This window comes from Protopterus annectens, chromosome 3.part1 (genome assembly GCF_019279795.1).
Source record: "Protopterus annectens isolate FY-2018-M chromosome 3.part1, PAN1.0, whole genome shotgun sequence".
In the NCBI taxonomy this organism is placed as follows: Eukaryota; Metazoa; Chordata; order Ceratodontiformes; family Protopteridae; genus Protopterus; species Protopterus annectens.
In genome coordinates, this window is record NC_056732.1 from 1,446,386,948 (window position 1) to 1,446,411,367 (window position 24,420).

At 36.9% G+C, this 24,420-nt stretch overlaps 1 protein-coding gene and 1 long non-coding RNA gene across 2 annotated transcripts in view; one reads left to right on the forward strand and one right to left on the reverse strand.

Moving 5' to 3' along the window:
* LOC122798507 overlaps nucleotides 1–9,103 on the forward strand; it is an 82,165-nt gene extending 73,062 nt beyond the window's left edge. Inside the window, exon 3 of the long non-coding RNA XR_006364275.1 lies at nucleotides 7,956–9,103. This is a non-coding gene — a long non-coding RNA (uncharacterized LOC122798507). The remainder of the gene's footprint in view (nucleotides 1–7,955) is intronic.
* Nucleotides 1–24,420, reverse strand: part of ABCB1 (ATP binding cassette subfamily B member 1) — a 1,009,232-nt gene that overhangs the window by 237,277 nt on the left and 747,535 nt on the right. Inside the window, exon 23 of the mRNA XM_044067521.1 lies at nucleotides 4,016–4,219. Coding sequence (XP_043923456.1) covers nucleotides 4,016–4,219 — 204 coding nt within the window. The remainder of the gene's footprint in view (nucleotides 1–4,015; nucleotides 4,220–24,420) is intronic.

The window sequence follows — 24,420 nt, forward strand, 5'->3', positions numbered from 1 at the left end:
CATGTCTTTCGAAGGCCTCTCGACCCTGGGGAGGACATGCAGACTCCACACAAAAGGTGCTTCAGCCGAGATATTTCTAGTTAAATGAGGAATGATGTGTCTCAGCTCCTCCCACTAATTAGCTGGATGTTATTCAACTGACCCAATGTTTTCAGTGAAACAGATAGTGGAAAATAAGCTAGAGATGAGGAAATTGCCCTAATGGGCATTGCTAGATTTGGAGAAAGCATATGATGAGGCCCTAAGAAAACTGATTTTGGCAGTCCTGAGATGGTCTGAAGTCCTGGAAACATTAGTAGAATTAATGCAGGCTAATACATAGGTACAGGGACCCAATGACACAACTGCAAACAGATGAGTTGTCAATGGAAGTAGGTGTTCATCAGGGTTCAACTCAAAGTTCACTGCTGTTCACTGCTGCTCATGTTGGAGATGGACTACATCAGCAAATAGGTCAGAAGAGATGGATCAATAAGGTTGTTGTATTCAGACAATATAGCATTACAAGCAGACTCTGAAAATGAACTTCAGCAAATGATAAGAGAATGAAATGCAAAGCAGAAAGCACATGGGATGGAAATGAATTCAGAGAAGACAGTTGTCACAGCAGTAAATGAGGGAGATCAGAAGAAGGTGAAAACTGAGACAGGAGGGAAAATAGTGGAAAAGGTTAATAACTTCAAGCATCTGGGAAACGTGGTTGAGGAAATGGGAAATCAGAATGAGGATTTCAAATCTAGAAATAGAGGGGCTGCAGCCAAATGACACAGAGTGTCAAGACTAGTGTGTAACAGAAGAATGCTAAAAAAGCTTAAAAGTAAGCTATACAAAAGAGTGGAGTGACTAATGCTGCTATACAGAACAGAAACCTGAGCAGTGAAGGCAGAGCAGTTGAGGAAACTTGACTTGATAAAGTGCCTGAGACATGTGGTAGGATGCAAACTGTTGGACAGATGAACAAGTGATGACATCACAGCAGAAGACAAAGTTGCTCTATTTGCAGAAAACATCAAATACAGCAGGCTACAGTGGTTAAGGCACATGTACAGAAAAGCAGAAGACAATCTGATAAAGAAGATTTGGGAGAAACTGGAAGAAATCAAGAGGAAACAAGGATGAATTAATTGTTACAAAAGACCTGTGGCAGTCAAGCATGACTGCCCATGAAGGTAGGGGAAGGTAAGAAGTTGGAGAAAGTTGACTTAACACCCTGGCCTCATGTAGAAAAATGGGAAAAGGGGGGTTGGTGATAATGACAATGACGTTTGAGATCTGTTTAATATGCACTGTGTATTTAATGTGTAGCAAAAAATATATGTAAGCATATGATCTGCCTCTGTGAACAAAAAAAAAAGAGATGAAAGTACACAAATTGTATGAAACTTGCATTTGAAATGTAAAGTGTAACTTTCTGCAATTTCTCAAGAAGGACTTAATTATGTCTTTATAATTAAGTCACACAAGGGTTTACAGACAGGAAAACCAAAAGACATAAAAATACAATCATAATGTACTTTAAAGGGATAGTTGGCCAAAACTGTGAAAGGAAGTAGCCACAGTATGTGAACAGTTGATAGATATAGCGTTTCATTTTCTTTTGTGTAGGAAGCAACTAATATAATCTGAAGGAATATAAGTGGACCTGTTTTTCTTTGGGAACAGAATTATGAGATGAGATTTATATATCTGAAATTGAAGTTGTATGTTAGGGTTGGGGGTTGGCATAATGGTTAAGGTGTTTGTTTCACAAACCCAAGGTACAGGGTTTGATTGTCATCTTTAAAATAGAAACTGGTTAAGCTTAAAATGGCTAACAAGGGCAGCTAGCATAGTACAAACCTATGAATCTATGAAAACAGTATAAAGCCAGCTAGTCTTTGTTTGGGAGATCTTGCTGGCACCTTTATGAAGGTTTGCTGTTTGAATGCTACACTACATTACACTTTGTTAACTTAGAATAGTTAGCACTAGTACTACTTCAGAATGATGAGGTATTATGCTGCAGTAGATCAGATTTTTTAAATATTCTGCCCTGTAAAAGTGACTGTTATTTTCGTACTTTCTGTGCACTGCCTTGACATTTGGAAATTTAAACTGTAACATCTCTGTTTTCTTTACTTTTACATTACATTTTATTGATTCACTTTTAAGATCCTGTGCCTGCTATTTACTCATTATTCATTTATGCATTTTATTTATTATCTGAGCACGGGGAATTATTTAGCACTATAGTTTGGCAAAGCTGCTGCATCTATGTCCAGGAACATACCACTCAATTATACTACCAGTGAGATACTGATGTTTATAATTTATATTTTGTGAACTCAATACTGGAAAGCAAGTCGTGTATTTCAGTTCCTAACCATATCAGGAATGGTTATAATGCATTCTTCCCAAGAAGAGAGCTGTGAAGAATTAGAGAATTCCAATAACTTTCCCTGGTAGGTGTGTGTGTGTGCTTGTGTGAAAATAAAAGTTTGCTTCAAAAGCAGTTACCATGGGTAACAGGCATAGGTAGACATTGTGGATCACAACAACTATGCAGTAAAAAATGGGATTGGGGTGCTAGGCCAAAAATTCAGTTATGTAAGTGATTACTGTATAGTCCTTGTCTGTGTGTTGATGTTAGAAGCTGCCCAGAACAGCAATGGATATTCCTTCTATGCTCTTGGGGCCAGACAGCATTTGGTGAATTGATTATTGAATCATATTTGTGTACACTTTTTTGTTTTTATGTTAACCTGTTGGATACCAGTAATGATATTTGAAAACCACCCATCTGTTAGCTATCGGACCTATCTGATGAAGTGGAGTGCATCCAAGATCCACTGCTACTGTACCTCATATACCTGGCTAGTATACTGGATCTAATGGTGGAATTCAAACCCTCATCAATATTAGTCATCCATACCATTTGGTGGCAGTGCCTGACCATCCATTACAGTCCTCATTAATACAAATTATACCATAATCTTACTTGAAAGACATCAAACAAGTGAAACTTAAGTTCACTGGAATCTGGACTGATCCAGCTGTGTCAGTAAGTTTAATTTTGGCTTCCTCGAACTAATCATTTTGTCAGATCAAAGCTCCCTAGACATTCCCTGTTCTCCTTATTTCGACTAGCAGATCCATCTTTGGTATAAGGTTATTCATTCTCTGCATAAAATATGTGAACCCTGCTATTTCTCTCCATCTTCCAATACCTCGAGCCTATAGCATTTGTACAATAAAATGTATAGGCTCACAGAAATCTCTCTTTCATAAGGAATCACCGCATGTATTAAACATTTTGAAAAATACTCCTACTAACATCTTTTCTATACACTTCACCTTCCCCCTTATTATTCAGTCTTCTGTTTCTCGATGAGTATTTCCCTTTTGTCACAGCTTTCAAATATATTTCAATAAAAAATCATGGGTCTTCTTTATCTTCTTACAGCTTACCTCATACTTCGTCTTATAAGTTATGGACACAGAGCAAGACCTTTTTTATACTGGTGCCTAAACAGTGGAATGTGCTCTCCTTCTAAGAGACTCATCTAACCCACAGATTTTTGCAAAACAAGTAGAATCCTACTGGCTTTAGCAAGTTTGCTTGTAAATGTTAAGACTAGTTAACAAAACTGACCAGTAGAAACAGTAATTATGGAAAACTGAGTGGCTCAAATGACTGTAAACATCAAACATGATTGCATTCCAGGGAGATGTATATCACCTTTCTACAGGCAACTCTGAATTTGTGTTCTATCTTCTTATGTACATCTGGGTAGCAACTTAAAATGATCCAAGATAATCTCCTTCACTAATTAAACATATGAATGAAAAAATAGACTGGCTATTAATAAGGGGGTGCAATAAATAAGTACAGTAAAATAAATATAAGTCTTACGGAAAGAGCAGCATAGAGCAGAATAAATACACACTATACAGCTTAACACTTGTTCAAAAATGATCATTGCAAATGTTTATATCTAAATTCAATTGTTTCAGAAATGAATGTTAAATAAACAACCTTTCCTGCCGTTTCTAATTCATCTTTGTCTTTCTTTGCATGCCCAGATAACATTCTCATCTGTATAAGTCCAGATATCGCTAATACTGGCACAATCCCAAGGATGAGTAGTGTCAACTGCCATCCGTAGATGAATGCAATTATGATCGCTGTTCCGAGGTTGGCAACATTCTGAGCCATGACAGCAAGCCGGGACCCTGTAGCCTAACAAAACAGCAAGAAATTAATGTTAATTACAATACAAATAGAATACCTAAGAATTTTTTATAAAACTACTCTAATAAAATGTATTTACATTTAGGTATAGGTGCTGGAATCCCCCCAAGTAAGGATGTTTTTGCAGAAGTCAAATAAAAAGACTACAGCATTTACACAGAGAATGAAAAGAAAGTACATAACATAACTTAACTAGTTGAATCAAAGCAGTCACAATAGTTTATGAATAAAGAAAAAACAGATGCAGCAGTGTTTATCTCATTTCTCCAGAAGGCCATCAGATTAATTCATCACTTTGTCAGTTTCAGTAATGTAAGTCTCATTCATTTTAATTAAATCTTTTTTTCTTCTATTTAAACATCTGTACATTCAATTATATGAAGTGCATTCTCAGAAACTGTAACTCTGATGAAAATTCTTGGTACAAGGGCACAGTTCAGGTTGTCAATAACACAATGATAGAGACTTCAGGTTGTCAATAGCAATGTGGGAATGAAGAAATGTAATAATAAGACTATTTCTAACATCTTTAGGGAAGGAATACTACTTGCCTAAACAGCGAGGGCAGGATATAGAGATATGGAGTTGGGTATATGATGGCGGTATATTTCTCATAAAGTCACCTGTCATTATTATATTCATGTTAACACAGACATAACTTAGTATACTTTTAAACATTGTTTCTCTTCTTTTTTGTTACATATGCATATAAAGCTGTTAGTGTATATATATATATAGATATATATATATATATATATATATATATATATATATATATATATATATATTTTTTTTTTTTTTCTATCTTAAATTCACTACTGTTATTCGGCTCAGTTCTACTGCTGTAATATCTAATATTTTTATATTTTCTTGGCATAATATACATATACCTGAGTGGGTTTCTTTACCAATATTCCAAAATAACAGCACCATTCCAAAGATTTTCTGTTTGCACCCCTTCTTCTTCTGTTAATATTCTAATGCCTTCTAACACTATTACTTGAACATCTACTGCAGCACACCATTGTTAAATACTAATTCTCCTTTTAATATTCTTCATGCTGTTCACATGCAAAGTTAATATTTTCAGCTTTATAGAACATTTTTTTTAAATAATTGTGTTATCCCTTACCTTTCTTATTGTCTTTAACCATTATATTTTGAAATGTTCTTTTACTTTGCTATTGAATTTCTCTTGTTTTTTACTATTGGCCACTCTGACTCTTCTCCACTTGTTTCATCTGTCTATTTTTCTTCTTCTTTTTCCTTCTCTTTATCTTTTCTCTTAAATTTAAATACCCTTTCTATGTTTTTTTCTTGTGTTGTGTGTTCCTGTACAACACTTTCTAAATCTTTTTCTTGTATAATATCACCAACATTTTCATGTTCATTTTCTTGTATTTCTACCTCATATTATAACCATGAATGTCCTGTAGTACCACATTTCTTACATTTCATTTTACATTTCTTTGCAGTATGGCCTAGCTGGCCACATATATGACATATTTTTGTTACATTCATTAATTTTTCCACAAAAATAACATGTCTTTGTTCTCAGTACCTTACAAAACCTACATTTGGATCATAGCATCATAGGAGGTTACTAGGCTAATGGCCCTGGGGCCCTTCCAAGCCTAGCCAAGAGTTTATCCCAAAAAGGAAACCTCAGTCAGCACCTGTTGCCCCTGTCAGTGAGGGACACAGGTGGAACCCCTGGGATGAATTTGTGGTTTCCCATCCATAAATATTGCCATGCAAATTAATGATATTACTTTGTCATTTTTCATTTTCAAAATTATGCCACATTCCCAAGCCGCTGTCCAAAGTCCTCTTTCATCATAGATTTTAGTAGTGTCCAAAACTTCTTTACATATTGTTAACACATATTCATTCAGTTTTTTTGCTTCTACTTCAGTTCTAAACTGAATCATGACTCTTTTTTTTGTTTGCCTGAAAAAGGTCTGCACCATATATTCTGACCATAGAAAGTCTGCTTTCTGTTTTTCATATGTGCCGAAAAGTTTTCCATTGCCTGACCAGTTCAAAAAACAAGTCACAAAACGTTTATTTGTTAATTAAAAGAAAAGTTCTTGCCTCTTCAGCTTTTACTCCCCAGGGTAAAATAACATTGTCCCATACCTCATATCTGTCCAGGCATTTTTCTTTTTTACTGCTCACCTAAACAACATATTTTTCTATTTCTTTCATCTCTGTCTTTTCCTTAGATCCTTCTTCCACTGTTAGCACTTTTTGGAACCTTCTCTGGCACTTTTTCCTTCTTTTTTTTTCTCTCCTCCTCCTATTTTTTTCCATAATGTCATTCCAAGATACAGCAGCTCCACTTTCAGGCCCACTCTGGTTAATTAGCTCTTGCAGATACTCATCTCACAACCCTCCCAATTGGAGGGTTGAAATTACAAATTTTTCTGCAGTTTCTGCCACTTCAAACATGTTTTTCTGAATTTTTTCTTCTGAATCTATCTCCACCACTGCATTTATCTTCATCTCCTTCCTGATCTCCTCATCATCAGCAAACATTTTCTCTGCTCCCACGTCACCTGAAAACAATTCTGGTAGTGATTCTACCATATTTTCTTCATTTTCAACACATTCAACTTCCAAATTACTTTGGCTCTCAGTAACCATGTTTTCTCTCTGTTCCTCCAGGTTGCCTCCATGCCTAAAATAGTAACAGGAAGTCAGGATGTGTATCACAAAATCTCTTCCCCAACTACAAAGAGTAAGTTAAAGTTCCCTGATGCCTTGGCCAAATTTCTCCAGGTAGTATTAATACCACTTTTGATCTCCCCTGAAAAGAGGCTGCTAGCCTAGTGGAACTATCCTGGCCAGTAAAACATAAAAATAAGTAAATAAAATACAGATCATTAAAGACAGCAGGATCTAAAAATGAGAATACTTTGCTACTAGTTTTTAACTGTTTAGTTTTAGTGAAGCAGGATCCTATCCAGCACTAGGTGACCTAGGCAGCTGTCTAGGGCTCAAAGTTGTCTGGGAGCCCAGCTGCATTTTTTGTAAGTTTTCCTGCTCAATAACACAACATTTTTTAAAGTGTTTGTCATCCAAAACTGCTGCTCTGTCAGTGCCGTCTTATGTACATCCAACATTGGTGTGTCAGTTCCTGCATAACATGTGTGCTTCTAATGATACTCACACATACACACACACACACACACACATACAGTGAATGAGAGATATGAGATCGTTAGTGTGAAATTTAATCTTTCAACAAAATGGGGACATATGAAATGGTGCACATGAAACAGCACAGAGTGGCACTATGTATGAGAGATAGAAAATTGCAGTGTTTTGTGTGTGTGTGTGTGTGTGTGTGTGTGTGTGTGTAATGCCTCAGATAGGGGCATTATCTAGTTAAGTAGATTGCTCATACTCAAACTCTGTACCTTAGCTTCTGAAGACAGTAGCCCTAATCCTACACACCAACTGCAGACTTCATTTAATTGTTAAATCACTGAGGATTACAGTATGGTGTAGAAGAAGAAAATTCATTGCAATAAAAAGAGCTTTATAACATCAGCCCTATTCTTTGGATGTGATCATTTGTTTCCTTATCCTGTTGCTGACAGTGTGTTTATTTTTTTTTGCTGTGAATAAACTGGACAGCATGAAAACTTTGAATCTGATGTTAGTGATTTAATTATGAATACTTTTTTTAATTTAGCCTGTTTTTTTTTTTTTTTTGCAGGCACACAGGCATGAAATACACTGAATCTGGGCTACAATAGTCTGTCTAGCACTTGATGAAGAGTAAAGGCTACAATCTGTTAAAGAGTTACTTCCTATAGTACATGGTTTGATTCCCTCAGCTTTCATCTGTCTTCTATGTGACTCTGCCAAGTTACTTCATCAAGCAATCATTGGAAAATTAGATGTTTTTACTGCAGAACCTATAACGCTTGCAATAAATTCATTTCAAATATCCAAATCAAAAACATATATTGTTGACTAGAAAAGGGAAATTTCATGACTCCCTGATTTGGTTTATAAATCAGAAGCTGGAGCAATGGATATAATTTTTGTTGATATGATTTGCTACAACAAGAAAATCTTGAATTGCACTCTATGGTTGAAGATCTTCAAAATAAGGTCTTGGATTTAGAATACATATCCAGAAAGTTGAACAGGAGAGTAATTAGGGTGCCAGAATACCTGGCTAAATCTCAATCATTAAAGACTACATTACCACAATTTTTTCAAACTCTGAGCACTGAAACATGGATAAAATAGTTCAGTTACTAATTTGGATTTGGTTCATAATGTTAGCCCACCCAAAGCTGGTTATAATAGGCTTGTTATAATACATTTTACTGTATGACTGATTGTAATGTTCTTTTTTCTGCAGCTTTAAACAAGATGAATTTCATCTTTAATCAGATTCCTATTAATTGCTTTCAAGACTTGTATCAAAAGTCATGATGACGAGAAGAGATTTTAATGAAGTTAGGAATGCTCTTTGGCAAAAGGGAATATACTCTAGATTTATTTTTACATCTTTTCTTCAAATTTGATATAAAGATTTATCTCAGAAAATGTCTACTTCAGAGGAGGCTTGGAAATAACTTTGTGCTATTAATATACTGCTGCAGCAATGCCAGGGAATTCAACAAGATGACTCTTCAATCAATTAATGGACTTTTTTTGAGGGGGTACATCTCTAAGCTGTCTGATGTTTAAACATGAAATTAGTCTCATTAAATGTTACTTGGTTAATATCTCTGTTAAAAGGGAATTAATTCAAATTTTCGAAGGATATTAAATCAGATATTAATTGTTTATAAGAAATCCATCTTGCTCAAAGTAAATTTACTGCTTTTATTAATTCTTCTGATAATAAACCAGTGGTGTGGCCATTCACCTTCATAATGATACTTCTTCAAATGATTAATTACTGTTCAGATTATCATTCAATAATTATTTTGGTCAGAATTTAGGGTAATAATTTGATAATTGGGTCTATTTATTCTCATTTTTCTAACTATATTTTGGCAGGACATTTCCATGGTTGTTTTCTAAGTCTGAATATTTTCAGAAACCCAAAACTAATTTTATTTTTAGATTGAAAGCAGAGAATGAATTGGTATGATAAAGACAGTATAAATAATTTTGTTTATAAAATTATTAAGAAAGTTAATTGTTATTCTTTATGTCTTTCCACAGATTTTTTTTTTACAATTTTTAAATACTTTTTTGAATTATCACTTATGACATTGATAAACTGACATTTATATAAAAGTAAACAAACCATATTAACAAGTTCACATTTACAAGTATTATACATTAAATATATTGTTCTATACAATATTATCAAACCAATATTACATAAACTGTTCAATTCATGCCTTCTCTTACAGCTCATTCCTCCTCCTAACCTTTTGCCTGCATGTATTGTTCCAATGTGCTCCTACCCTCTTCTAAGGATCCCATTTTGTGTTCTTTTATCTCTGTTACAATATTCACTACTTCAAGTACGTTTGGTTTATACTTTGATTTCCATTTTCTAGTAACTGCATTTCGGCAGTCACCTGCAATTAAACTTAAAAAAGGCTTTACTATGTGTAGGTAATCGAAATCCTCTACCACAGGTCAAAAACATAATTTCCTTAGTTACACTCATTTGCTCCCTCAATATTCCTGAGAGAGTATTCTGTATGGAGTTTTTAAAGTGTGCCAACTCATTGCACTCTGAGAACATATGCTCCTAGTTACCTCTTTCTTACCCATTAGACCTCCAACATTTGCCATCTATTTGAGGAAAAATTCTTTGGAGTCCGCTTGGGATATAAAAGTACATACATAAACAAGTCTGAGCAAAAATCCTAAATCTTCAGATTTTGTTGCATATTTGGGAAATGTACATATGTCCTTCCATTGTTTCACTGCATATTGCTTATCTAATATTTCTTTGTAATATTTTCTTACCTCCTCTGATTGAGTCATATAGTTATCATGCATGAACTTTAATCATACTTTGACTTAGGAATGGGGTCCATTCCTGTCATGGTATTAGAAACCCAAAAGATTTGGAGGAATTAGAAAAGTCAAAGAATGTCATGAAAACTCATAATTAAGGCCATTGTGAATATGTGTGTGTGTGTGTGTGTGTGTGTGTGTGTGTGTGTGTGTGTGTGTATTAATAGAAAGGTGGCAGAAAAGTGTTAGTGTTAAGCACGGGGGAATATGGAAGCCAATACAAAACTTCAACCTTGCATAAAATGCTAACACAGCGACTGATACTGAGATACAGTCACAAGAGTATATCCTACAATATCTAGACTTACATAATATGGCCATAAAACAACAGAGAACCATTATGAATCACTGCAAAAGCAGCATGATGGAATTAAGAATTGAATTACCTGCCTGGGCAGCATTGTGTATAATTACTATTACTGAATACAATTTATTTATTTATTTCATTAGTAGTTACTAGGCATATAGTCTAGGAGGCCATTAATGAGCCTAGCCCAAATTCCTAAAAGCATTGTCTGGTTAGGTGACTTGCTCAAAGTCACAAGGAAGGCAAAAGACAGTTGAGGGAATTAAACGGTGTATCACAGAAAATAGCTCGTTAACAGTTCACAGTGTTAATCTTCTTCACTGTCTGCCTGACAAAATTAATAGAATTACTGTGCCTCCCCGCGGTCGAGTGGCGTTTGAAAGACATGCATAGAATGGGCGTGCCTTCGTTGAAGGTTGGGCATCGAGCTGGCACCTCGGCACCCATAAAAAATTTACTGCCAATCATTAGCGGACTGGAGTTCTGCTGTGGCGACCCCTAACCGGGAAAAGCCGAAAGAAGAAGAAGACTGTGCACTGGGGAAAAAACCCAGAATTTTCTGATTTTCTGACACCAAAGGAAAGTGTGCTGTCTGTTCAGCTACTGGCATTTTGCTTTATTTTTTTTTTTAAGCTGAGGCCTGAGGAGAAAATACAAGAAAAATATTCTTACTATAGGGCTGCAATACAATGAACAAAATCAATCGGTTATAAAGACACACATGATGTTGCATTAGAAATTATAATAGATACAAGAAACATGAATTTGTCACAACATGTATAAAAGGAATAGAGCTATCAAGGGAAGGAATGTCCAGTCACAGGCTTTATAAAAATAAATAAATAAAAGACCTTAATTAAGAGAGAATGACTGAAACATTACAATTAACAACAACTGAATACACAGAGAAAGATAAAGTGGCAAAGTGAAACAGAAAATATTCATTTTGAACAAATAGGGCCTGAATAACTTTATGATACCAGTGCATGAGATATAATTATAATTTAAAAAGCATTACCAAATGCCTTAATATGTGCATTTTCCTTGGGAAGAAACTTTCAAATGTGGTAGGTAAAATGTAGGAGCAAGGGCGACAAACTCCTTCAGAAAGTATCATGAGCTTTCTTTCAAACACAACATGGTGTGCACTGAGGAATCCGATTAGAATACAAATAGCCCAAAGGGGAAGAATCTGCTAAGTCATTATTTTTAATATGTGGAAGTATTGGAATCATTTTGTAGGGAGGAAAACAGACTCTGGGGAGAGAAATTTATTTAGGGTTTAATAGACCTTTAAAAAAAGACAGATTCCTATATGGGGTAGATGCAGCTGTGACAACCATTTCATAAAAGTACTGTCTTTAAATGAGTAGTTAAGAAGTATTTGCAGGTAATTTTACAAGCCATAAAAGGTTCTTGAAAATCAGGTAAGTTTGCTCATTGTTGGGTTGCATGAAAATGTTTGAGAAGGCAATCACAGTGAGTTGGATGAACACTGGTATTGCACTAAAATAGATGAAGGAGAGAAAGAGAGAGAGAGAGACAGAGAGAGAGACACAGAGAGAGAGAGAGAGAGACACAGAGAGAGAGAGAGAGAGACAGAGAGAGAGACACACACACATAGAGAGAGAGAGAGAGAGAGAGACAGAGAGAGAGAGACACACAGAGAGAGAGAGAGAGACACACAGACACAGAGAGAGAGAGAGAGAGAGACAGAGAGAGAGAGAGAGAGAGACAGAGAGAGACAGAGGGAGAGAGAGAGAGAGAGACAGAGAGAGAGAGAGAGAGAGACAGAGAGAGAGAGAGAGAGAGAGAGAGAGAGAGACACAGAGAGAGAGAGAGAGAGAGAGACACAGACACAGAGAGAGAGAGAGAGAGAGAGAGAGAGACACAGACACAGAGAGAGAGAGAGAGAGAGACAGAGAGAGAGAGAGAGAGAGAGAGAGAGAGACAGAGAGAGAGAGAGAGAGAGAGAGAGAGAGACAGAGAGACAGAGAGAGAGAGAGAGAGAGAGAGAGAGCAGTAGGAATCTGTCTCCTAAACAAATTCATTTACAAAAAAATGTTTCTGTTTTACAGACAGCATACCCAAAGGTAGTGCTGTATAAACTATGGAAGATATTTCACATGTTCCTACATTTCGGTAAAAACACCAGTGCTTAGCATCACTGACATTAAAAAGGTCATATATAGGGAAGAGCAAGCAAATGTTGCAGTTTTAACATATGAAAAGAGAGGACTTGAGTCTACATAGTGCCATGGGAGACCTAACACTAAAGGATAGGGAACAAACCAGAGAGGCTGCACAGAGCCTACGTAACTTGGAAATGGGAAATACAAACGCATGTCACACTGCACAACTGCTGTACTCAGGACCTCTTGGAGAACACAAATGAGCTCCAGTTTAAAAATACTGTCCCTGCCTCATAGCTGCTACAGAGTAAGAAAGGGAATTTCACTGTGAATTAAGCTGAAGGCAGAAAAACTGGACCAAAACCTTAAATACCATGTTACCATTTTCAGCCTAACTAAAGGTGACTTCAGAGCTGAACAGTGACCATTTCTGAGACAGACTTAACTTTAACTTTAATGGTGACTGTAGGAATACTACATCTCTTCCCAGAAATGACTTTATCTATGGTCTCTTTTATGTCCATAGGCTTAAAAAATGACACTCAAGACATAGCATATGTAGTTTAACCTCAATGAAGTCCATGCTTCACCTAAAACGTCTCCAGATGAAGTTACTAGATAAAATACAAATTGCTGTAACTAGCTAATTAGATTTAAAACTATATCCATCCATCTGTCCATCCATCCAGAACCCCTTTTTCACATTTTTCTTGCACATAGGGTATCGCTTCAACAGTGATAATCATCTAGAGCCAATGTTCACACCAACTGGTGGCCAGCCCTGCTGTGGTTGTTGTTGTTCCACATCACACATTTACACACTCTCACACCTATAGCCAATTTAGAGAGTCCAATCCACCTGTTATATGTCTTTGTAATGTGAGAGGAAACTGGAGCACCTGGATAAAATCCATGTGGATATACAGAGGACATGCCGATTCCACACAGAAGGCACCCCTGCTAAGAATTGAACCAGAGAACCTCTCGCTGTGCGGTGACCATACTAACTGCTGTGCCACTTACCCATACATAAAATGCCCCATCTTTTTAAATTTAGAAAATAAATAAATATCTTTTAGATATTATTCATTATATTATATTAAATGAATCATAATATGAGCTATTTGTATCAAAACAGCTTTTTTATATATTCAAATTTTAATGAAAACACATGAGTTCTTGCAATATTTTTAACTCTAGAATAATCAATATATTTCTCTCTGCCCTCGTCAGTGGTTTTCTCTATCTGAAAAATTTAAGAGGACTTATTATACCATGTTTTTGATCTTACTTTTAGGAGAGTTCTTGCTGTAATACAGCTTTCTTTTGAGATACAACTTGAACAGTTTCTCTTTGCAAATAAAATCAAAACATAATGAAACAGAACTCTTACTTGCAATACATTTAGCCATCAGATACCTATAATTACCCTGTAAGTGTCAAGCAGCTACAGAGGTATCAGAAATGATACTTCTTTGACATTAAATGTATCTAACAAACTGATTATAAGATGAAAAGAAGCATAATATTTAAAATTCAAAATAAAGAAATCACATTGATTTAAACCTTGTTTTTTTAAACAAAGAAGAGAGTTTTCAATAATATTTGAGCAAGGCAAAGTCAGCCACAAGAAAAATTTGGAATTAATTAATTTAATGCTAAAGATATGATAAAATACTAATTTTAGTTAATTTAATTTATTTGAATTTGAATTTGCTTACCACATTCGATTGACTAGGTTTTGTAAAAAAAAAAGTTTTTCAGTGGAGGCCCATGGAGAAAAGTTCTAACATATTCCAAGCATTTTTAAGCATTCAATAATATACATGAACAGACATTAAGTATTATATGTATTGACAAGTACACATACATTTGCTAATTAGATTACATTTACATTCATATGAAAATAAAGATCAGTATTACACTGTAAAAGATAATTATGCATTAGTAGATGTTGAACACTGAGCATTTCAAGAAATGCATTTATTAGTGGGCTTGTCAAGTAGATAATAGCTCACGTGATTAGTGAAATTCAAAGAAATGGAGGTGAGGGAAGGAACTAGATAGTAGAGAAAATGTTGATATTGTAGTTAAGAGGTAGGGTATAAATCAGATTCAGAGACAATATGATATATATGCTATCAAAAAGTTTATATTAGAAGTATGAAGTCAGCATCAGCTGTCTGAAGATTTTTCTACCTGACTTTGCATCTCCACTGATGAAGCCTAAAAAGAGACTGAAGAGATCATGACTGACAGAGATGTAGATAGCTATTCTGCCAGCTAGGGCCATTACTTAGGCTAGCCCCCCCCTAACCTTCATTTTAAACTGTTGCAAACTGCTTGCAATTTTAGCAAACAGCTGCTAATGTTTATGCCACATGGAGTGCTAAGTATTTTGGTTATGATCACAAATGCAATACTCGGCATTTGAATGCCAGTAATGCACTGCAATAAAGGCTGATCATCATTTGCTGATTGTACCCCCCCTTAGTATTTTGCACCCAGGGCCGCTGCCCCCTTCAACTCATCCTAGCTATGCTAATGGTGACTGAATCTGAGAAATGATCCTCCCTATTGTAAAGTATTGGTGGTTCAAGACTGGTCCAAATCACGTGCAACTGAATGTTCAAACAGTATATATAATCTTAGTTCATTTTAGCCATTTTAAAAAAATGCCAGGGAAGCCAAAATATTATGCTGCATGCTACAGCAGTTCCAATGACAGTAAATTATTGTATCTGATGGACAGAAGTGACCCTAACTCTCCATCTAAAAGGGTGAGCAGTGTAATAAAGTACTGCCACTTGTGCCTTCTGGATGAACCAGCATCTCCTAAATGATCCAGCATCACTAACATTTTAACAGTTAAAGAAAGAGCTCAAAAGCTATCAGGCAATTTGCACTCAGAAACTGAGCTTTCCTTAAATAAGATCTAACAACCTACCATTCAATTGCAGTTGAAGAGCAAATGAAAACTTGTTTTAGCTCTGGAGAAGAACCAAACCCAGATACCCAGTACAAATCCACAATCCAAAATCTTCTGAAGATGTCGAATTAACAGACGAAAGCGCTCAACTGTTTAGCTTTTATTTTGTGGTTTTTTTTAAGTGTTTTATCAAGTTTTTCAATGGAATTGAATGGACTTGTGTGCATGGAAGCTGCTTGTCGTGTACTGATTTTATTTTGGATTGTTTTAGCTCTGGGGAACAACAATTTTCCCTACTGGAAACCATTGTTGGTCTGCCAGTAGTCCAGAGCTTTAACAAGAAACAAACAGTGGACATGGGCTAGTCTTACAGAAAAGTGAGAAAGTACATGCTCATGAATTATTCAGGAATCAAAGTTATGCAGCTACTATTTATTGGCTCTTAAGCACCTCTATTATTATTTAAAGGAACTCAGAATGGAACTTTATTTATTTGGCTACTTAATATTAATTACTGAATGCCAGTCTGAATCAGACCCTGATTCTGGATTCCACAAAATAAAGCAAGGAATCCTTTCTCCATCTTGCCACATGCAGTGGTGAAGATCGTTATTCCTACTCCCAGTGCCATACCCCTATCTGTGCCCCCCTAAACTTTAAAGAAGAAAGAAGTAAAAAAAATTCTCTCCTTTTAAAGTGCAGCAAAACGCTTGCTATATTTAATTGTCCCAAGCAGCTGCTATAATTTATGCCACACAGAGTGCTACAGTGCTTCATTTTGGACCGCAAATGCAATACTGGCACTAATTTCCGAATCATTTCTGAAGACACACAGCCATACTTCTTCACATTTAGCACAGGAATTCTGGAAAAACATAAAATTATGTAGGGATAAAGGGCCAAAATTAGTGACAAGAGTTTAAATATTGCTTTTATAAACTTAGAACATTGCTAAAATAACACGTTTTACATTTGCATGTATTTTCTAAAAGAAATGAAGTCTTAAACTCAAATGTCTGCCACTAATTAGCAACTTCAATCCACAATGACTTGACAGAAAACCCCAAGTTTTATGAGGACAGACCAATAATACCATTCAAAACTCTTCTCCTTCTTTGAAATTCTGAAAAGTTAAGAGATATGAATGGACTGCCAAATCACTTTGGTTCTGGACACAATGCAGTACTTACATTAATTTCTGAAAATTTGTAGTGCGCTCTACACTGATTGGGAGCTGACAATTGCACCCCCTAACACTTTGCACCTGACGCAGCTACCCTTCTCACCCACCCTTAGCTATGTCTCAGATTAAATATTACTGAGGGAAGGCTTGTTTGAAACTTCAGCATGGCTTTGCTGGCTGTTTAAATGGTTGGCAAAGTTTATTTTGGAGTTTCATAGCCTTTGATATTTGGAAGTACATTAATCAATTAATATGCATAGCTCACTACAAATCTTGGTTGTAATCACAAAACATTAGACAAAGTATGTGTAAATGTGTCTGCATGTGTGTGTTAGCAGATTAGCTTTTTTGAGGGAGTGCATAGCCAAAATAACTATTTTATGGTATCTAATGGATACAAAGCATAAAATTCAAGGACTTTTATGTGGTTTAAGAAAGTATCAGTCTGAGAATGTAAAATACCCTTTAACAGATTACCAGGTGACACAAAAGTATATTTAAATATACTGTTTACTAAGAAATAGTTTATAACCACTTGCAATGCCAGTGAGACAACACAGGTAATTTATAATCGAGATGTTTACTTTGTGGGACCATTTGGATTCAGCTTGTTCTTAAACATGTGCACAGAGATCATCACATTTTCTGGGCAATTGTAAACTCCCTGAAGTTATGCAGTCTGTCACTCCTTGATCAGGAGTCTAACTTATCTAAATATTCTTGGGTGTATCTGGCTGGGTTGTCCAAAGGTCTTAGGGACTGCATGCCTAGTACATACCTATGAACTTATAACACACTTTTATCTTTTCACACTGCTTGCTTTCACACTGGTCCCCAGTAATTCATCTGATATATCTGTTCCTTGTGTAAATGTATCAGACTGTTATAGACTGCTGACCACATCATATTCCATTTTATTCATCTTGCCACCAATGATAGAATGGATATATTTAGTAATGATGACTCTTAACAGCTTACCACTGTGAATATCAACTCCATATAGAGAATGCTGGCTACATGATTTTTTCAAGAACTTTACCCTTCCATGTTGGATTTCCTTCTGCCATTACAATTAGAATAAGGGAGCACTTCAAATAAGAAAAGGGTGGCTCATAGCTGAGCAACAAGATAAATTTTTAAATAATGAGGTGAAAAGATGTGAATGCAATTTCATTTTTAGAAATAAAGATACCCAAAGCCATGGTACAGCCATGTCATTTTTTAAATGAGTTTCTCTTATTCTGTAATTAATTATACCACTGATAAAATATTAAAAAAAAAAACTATATGTGCTACAGAATTTTTAAATAAAATTAGTTTTGTCGAGGTATATTTCAGCCCAGACAGCGTGCACACTCACAGGGATGCCCCTACTTCCCCAGTAGGTGGCAGAAAGCCTCCATAATTTTTCCCTACTATCCAGTACCTAAAGCCTAATTAAGGTATCTTGGTGTTGGCCATCCTTGCAGTGCCCTTTCCAGGTCTAGCAATCCCTCCATTTAAGTAAACAAACTAGTGTAATTTAAGTGACATCCTTATACTCTTTGCCTAGCTACTTACTTAAATAACAGACTATCAGCAGTTGCTACAAAACTATCAGTGTCCTGCCTTCACCTGCACTCACTGATACTTTTTTGGTGCTCATCTCTGCTGGGGGTGGGTTGTACCATTCCTCACTCCTAGATCCCTCCCCAGTCCTACTCTCAATCCCATCACCCAGTGCACCTTCATCCTATTACAGTCTAGCCCCCCCCTCCTCCACTTCACGTCTCTTCTACATATACAGGTCTTTCCCAGCGGTGCCATTCCTTAAGGCCATACATGCACTAGAACGGACTCCATTCCCAGCGCGTTGTGTGCATGCTGGTAAGGCACTTTGTTATCTACTCTATTTTATTATTACATTGCAAAGAGCTGTGATTCATATGTACTCCACATGCCTATAAGGCGTTTGCTGCTATTACTTACTGTTCCTAATTATTCTCAAAACTATTGTATTTAATGTTGCACTTTGACCTGATGTAACCTTACAACGAGAGGGCTTTTAATTGCAAAGTAAGAAGTGTAGCACACCTTATCTCTTTACTGTATGTTTGCTACTGTCCCTGTGGAAAACACTTGGGGTATTCTGCCTTATGTGCATAACCCCCGGCTATTTTTATAGACTGAACGTGTTTAACAGTAACTGCTCCGTTTTATGTCTCTCCTGTAAAATACTGCTGCCATACATAAGGGTGTACATTGCTAGCTGCTATTACTTGTTTTAAAGTAACATAAGCGACTCACAGCTATGCAACACTAAATTATCCTGTATAGGCAAGCATATGAAATACTTTACAGCCTGTGGTTAGTCCTATAAGTGCGGAACTGCATATGTTAAACTTGTCTTTGGAACGCACCTAGTTAATATTGCCTTCCTGTTTGCTCTGCTTGAATGTTGTTAGTGATTACTTGAACTATGAATTCTAACATGTGTCGATCGCATCTTATTCAATTATCTTACTGTTTTCAGTGATAACTTGGGCTACATACTTGTAAATGTGTTGCTTGGATGTTGTGCATTTATCTGCCACTGCCACTGTGTTGTTATGTTGTACTGCTTTTCAGTTTGCTTAAACCTCACTCTGTATCTGAGCCTCCCGCACGCACTATCTCAGCCACCTTTTTTTGTTTTTCATGTCCACTCTCAACTTATTCCACCCTACTCACCTCTCTTATTCACCCACACTCAACACCTCTCTACTCCTGCACCCTCCATACTGTAACCTTACTACTTCTGCTAGCAGATAAATAATGCTACCCCCTCCTTCTGCACTTTTCCAGTCAGCACGGTCTAAAAACCCTCCTACCCAGGAAAGAAATCAACTCGGTGGGAAAACAGCAATGTGGTAGACCTAGTCTCCCCAGAAAGCGTGTTCTATGCCATTAAGTGCTCGTAAGCTCCTGTGGGTTTTTTTTTAAAAACCTATATGTGCTACAGAATTTTTAACTAAAATCAATTTTGTCAAGGTAAACTTGAGCCCCGACAGTGTGCACACTTGCAGGGATGTCTCTACTTCCCCAGTAGGTGGCAGCAAACCTCCACAATTTTTCCCTACTATCCAGTACCTAAAGCCTAATTAAGGTATCTTGGTGTTAGCCATCCTTACAGTGCCCTTTCCAGGTCTAGCAATCCCTCCAATTAAGTAAACAAACTAGTGTAATTTAAGTAACATCTTTATACTCTTTGCCTGTCTACTTACTTAAATAGACTACCAGCAGTCACTACAAAACTATCAGTGTCCTGCCCTCACCTGCACTAACTGATACTTTTTTTGTGCTCACCTCTGCTGGGGGTCTGTACCTGCTCCGTTTGCCCTTCGGGTTCACTCCACCCAATACCCTACCCCCAATTCCCACCTACCCCCACTACTCCTACACTTATACCTATCCATAATCACCTGACTTACTTCCTGCACCAATCATCTGTCCTAACTACTTTTCAGTACCTCCTAATTAAACCCCACCCTACACCCCTATTAGAATTTTCAGACCACACCCCCACCCCCACCTCACAATAGGAACACTACTTTAACCTTTTCCAAGATAAACTACAATGGAAATCCTTTTACCCTTGCTCCTACTAGCCCTCACTTCCCTTTCCTACATTACATCCATACAAACAAGCTTGTCCCTAGACAGCACCTCCTACCACACAACACATACTTTAAGACACACCAATTCCCACATATGTTTTAAAGTCTGTCCAACACTATTTAACAATAATATTATTTTATACACTCCTAACACCCACCTATCACCAACTATCAATAAGAAAGCAGTCTATGTATCCCTCTCACACCTAATCTATGCTATCAAACACATTTTTAATCTCTGCAAAATACTCCTTATCACTGGTGACATACACCCAAACCCAGGACCCTCTGTCACTGACTTTCCCAACAGAGCTCAATCTGATCTACTAATCATTAATATCAACACTAGAAGTATTTCCAACAAACTCCATGAATGACATGCTTTTATTACCCACTACTCTCCTGAAATTCTAACTATTACCGAGTCCTGGCTAAAACCACATATCCTTAGCAATAAAATTAAACCACCAGGTTATAATATCTTAAGGCTAGATAGAACAAGTAGGAAAGGTTGTGGAGTAGGAATTCTATTCAAAAACAAAATAAACCTCCAGCCATTTCATACCCCTTTGCTAAAATTTAAAAACAACGAAACCATAGGCTCTATCCTACCAATAAAAAAATGATAAAAAAATTAACATCCTTTGCTGCTACATTCCTCCTGGAAATAACTCTCCAGCCATAGAAGAAATCCTTCAATGGCTTAATCATAATCCCCCTCAAGAAACAATTTTATTAGGCAACCTTAATACTGACTGGCAAGCCTGTAACTCCGGCAATCCCACTAACCAAATTAACCTCTATGGATTCACCCAACTAATTCAAGAGCCCACCAGAATTGACAAAAAAAACCCCAAAAACAAACCATTATTGAGTGGTCACTAGTGAATAGCCCCAGACATCCCTGTCAGACTGGATGCTTACCCGATGGACTCAGTGACCATCTCCCTACTTTCCTCCTAAGGAAACGAACCAATATTCCAAAACCCATAATCTCCAGACAAATCAGGGATGACCATAACTTAACCCCAGACAACCTAAACAGCATTCTAAAGCAATGTAATTGGGAGCCTCTAAGAACCTTACACCTAGATCAGGCAGTAGACTATTTCAATAATATGTTTATCTCAGTTCTAAATTCCATTGCACCAGTTAGAAAGATAAAAGCCAAAGAAAACTGTGCTCCATGGTTAAGTAGGGACACAAGAGCCATACTGAAATCCAGAGACAAGGCCTGGAAGCAATGGAAACAAGACAACTCCGGTCATACCAAACAAAATTATAAACAACTTAGGAATCTAGCCAAAAAACAAAGTAAACTAGACAAACAAAGCTACTTCCTAGGTCCCCAAAACAAACACTCAAGAAATCCCCAAAAATGTTGGCATAGTATCAACTCCCTACTAAAACCTGGCACAATTGCTACCCCCACCCCTACCTCCCCCAATACTAATAGCAAAGAAATAGCTTCCCAGCTTAATTGTCATTTCATAAACTCAATTCAAACTCTAGTCAATCAAAATAACTGCCAAGTGGGCTACAAGTTCACCAAGAATTCCAAATCCAGCCCAAGAAAAAGGTGAAGCAATAAAGCTCTGAGAGGTCAAACTTGGATCAAAAGTTTAATACACAGACACCATTAATGCTCACAAAAATACGTTCTCGTTTGACATACACTTCATCAGATCTGATATTTCTGTGAGCGTTAACGGTGTCTATGTATTAAACTTTTGATCCAAGTCTGTCCTCTCAGAGCTTTATTGCTTCACCTTTTTGTTGCGCTGGATTTGGAATTCTCAATTCAAACTCTGTCCAACCAACTATCTAACACTAATAACTCACCAGCCACGACTGTAGGGAGCCATCCAAGCAGCTCTACCAGTCAACCATCCTTCTCTCTGTCATCTGTCCCTACATATAAAATTAAAAATCTCCTCCTCCCCCTAAAACCTACCACACTTGCAGATGACGGCATACCTGCAAGCTTCCTAAAAATAGCAGCTGATTCCCCATAATATCCAGTCTCAATCCTAATAAACAGGTCCATTCAGGAAGCTTATGTACCACAACTATGGAAAATATCTTACATTATACCTCTTCACACAGGTGGTAAATCTTATGACTTTTCCAACTATTGGCCTATAGCTATTCTTTCTCCCTTATCTAAGCTCCTAGAGAAATGCATTAACTTGCAAGTCATGCAATTCTTGAATACAATCTTTTCTCCTCCACTCAACATGGATTCTGCCCTCACCATAGTACAACTACTGCCCTTCTCTCCATCACCAATCAGGTTACTCATCATAGAAACAACAATAACTATGTATCTGCTATCTTTTTAGACCTCTCTAAGGCATTCAACATGGTCTCACACCCTAAACTACTGGATGCTCTCTACTCTCTATCCTTTACTTCCCCTACCATCTCCTGGTTCAAAAGCTACTTATCAGATAGACAACAATCTGTTCAATGGCAAAATGAACTATGCCCTCCTCTCCCTAACTCCATAGGAGTACCACAAGGCTCAATATTAGGCCCACTGCTTTTTTCTATTTTTACAATCTATACACCTCCTCCAAACAAGCCTCACTAATTCAGTATGCAGATGATTCTACACTCATCTGCGCAGCCTCATCTGTCAACACCCTACAAGAACTAGCCCAAGAATCATTCTCTGCTAATGAAACTTGGATCACTGACATCCAACTCATTCTTCTCCCCAATAAAACCAAATGACTCTTGTTCACCCCTAATAAAACAAAATCTACCCACTTAACTTTCTCTATCTCATCTAGAAATGGCACTATCATTTCTCCATCCACCCATACAAAACTCCTAGGAGTTGAAAAAGACAATAACCTATCTTTCGGTCTACACATAGCACAAACCACCCAGAAAGGTCATTAAACAATGGGAACCATTTACAGACACAAAAACTTTCTCACAGATAAAGCAAGACTCACCCTAGTTCAAACTCACCTCTTAACAACACTTACTTATGCAGTACCAATCCTGACCCATACTAGAAAATCAGATCTGGACAAGTTAGAATCATGCTATAACAAAATTGCCAAATTTGCCAACAACTTTTCCTTTAGAGCCCATCACTGCCAAGTACTAAAAGAAATTCAATGGCTTGAATTTTCTCATTTACTAACTTACCAACAACTCACTTGTGCCTTTAACATCATAAACTACCCAGAGGAAACTCCAGCCCTAAAGCAGCTACTAACCTCCTACTCTTCCAGTCGACTTCTCTGCTCATCCAATAAATCTCTCCTCAGTATTACAACTGCTAACAACACTGCAGGTAAAGCCCTATACTCCCACATCATAGCCAAAAAATGGAACAATCTCCCCACTAATATAACCTCTGCAACAACAAACACAAACTTCAAAACACTACTCAAACTATATCTCAGGAAAACCTGGATCTGCCCATGTATCACATGACAATCGCTATACCTTTTCTTCTCCTCCTCCACACAACTCCAATTAGAATATACACTATTTTACACACACACACACATATATATGTACATACTTCTTATAATAAGCCACACTGGTCATTGTATCTCTTTCAGTGTACACTTACTAGGAAATGTAAACTGTCTTGAACTGTATGTACTTCTAGGTAAAAATAGCACATTTAGCCATGTCTATTCTGGTGCTCCGGTTTCCTCCCACATCCCAAAGACATGCTGTAGGTGGATTGGGGACTCTAAATTGGCACTAGGCGTGAGTACATGCATGTGTGTGCCTTCAGTGGAAGGTTGGGCGCCGGGCTGGCAACTCGACACCGTAAAACTCCACTGTCAATCATGAGTGGACAGGTGATCCGCTGTGGTGACCCCTAACCAGGAAAAGCCGAAAGAAGAAGAAGTCATGTCTATTCTACTTATTTGTAAAGGTTACTCTAATAATATTTCAATTCTGCAATGCCAGTGAACTATGGATAGCTAATTTTGAATGTCTCTGCTTGTAAGTAATCTGC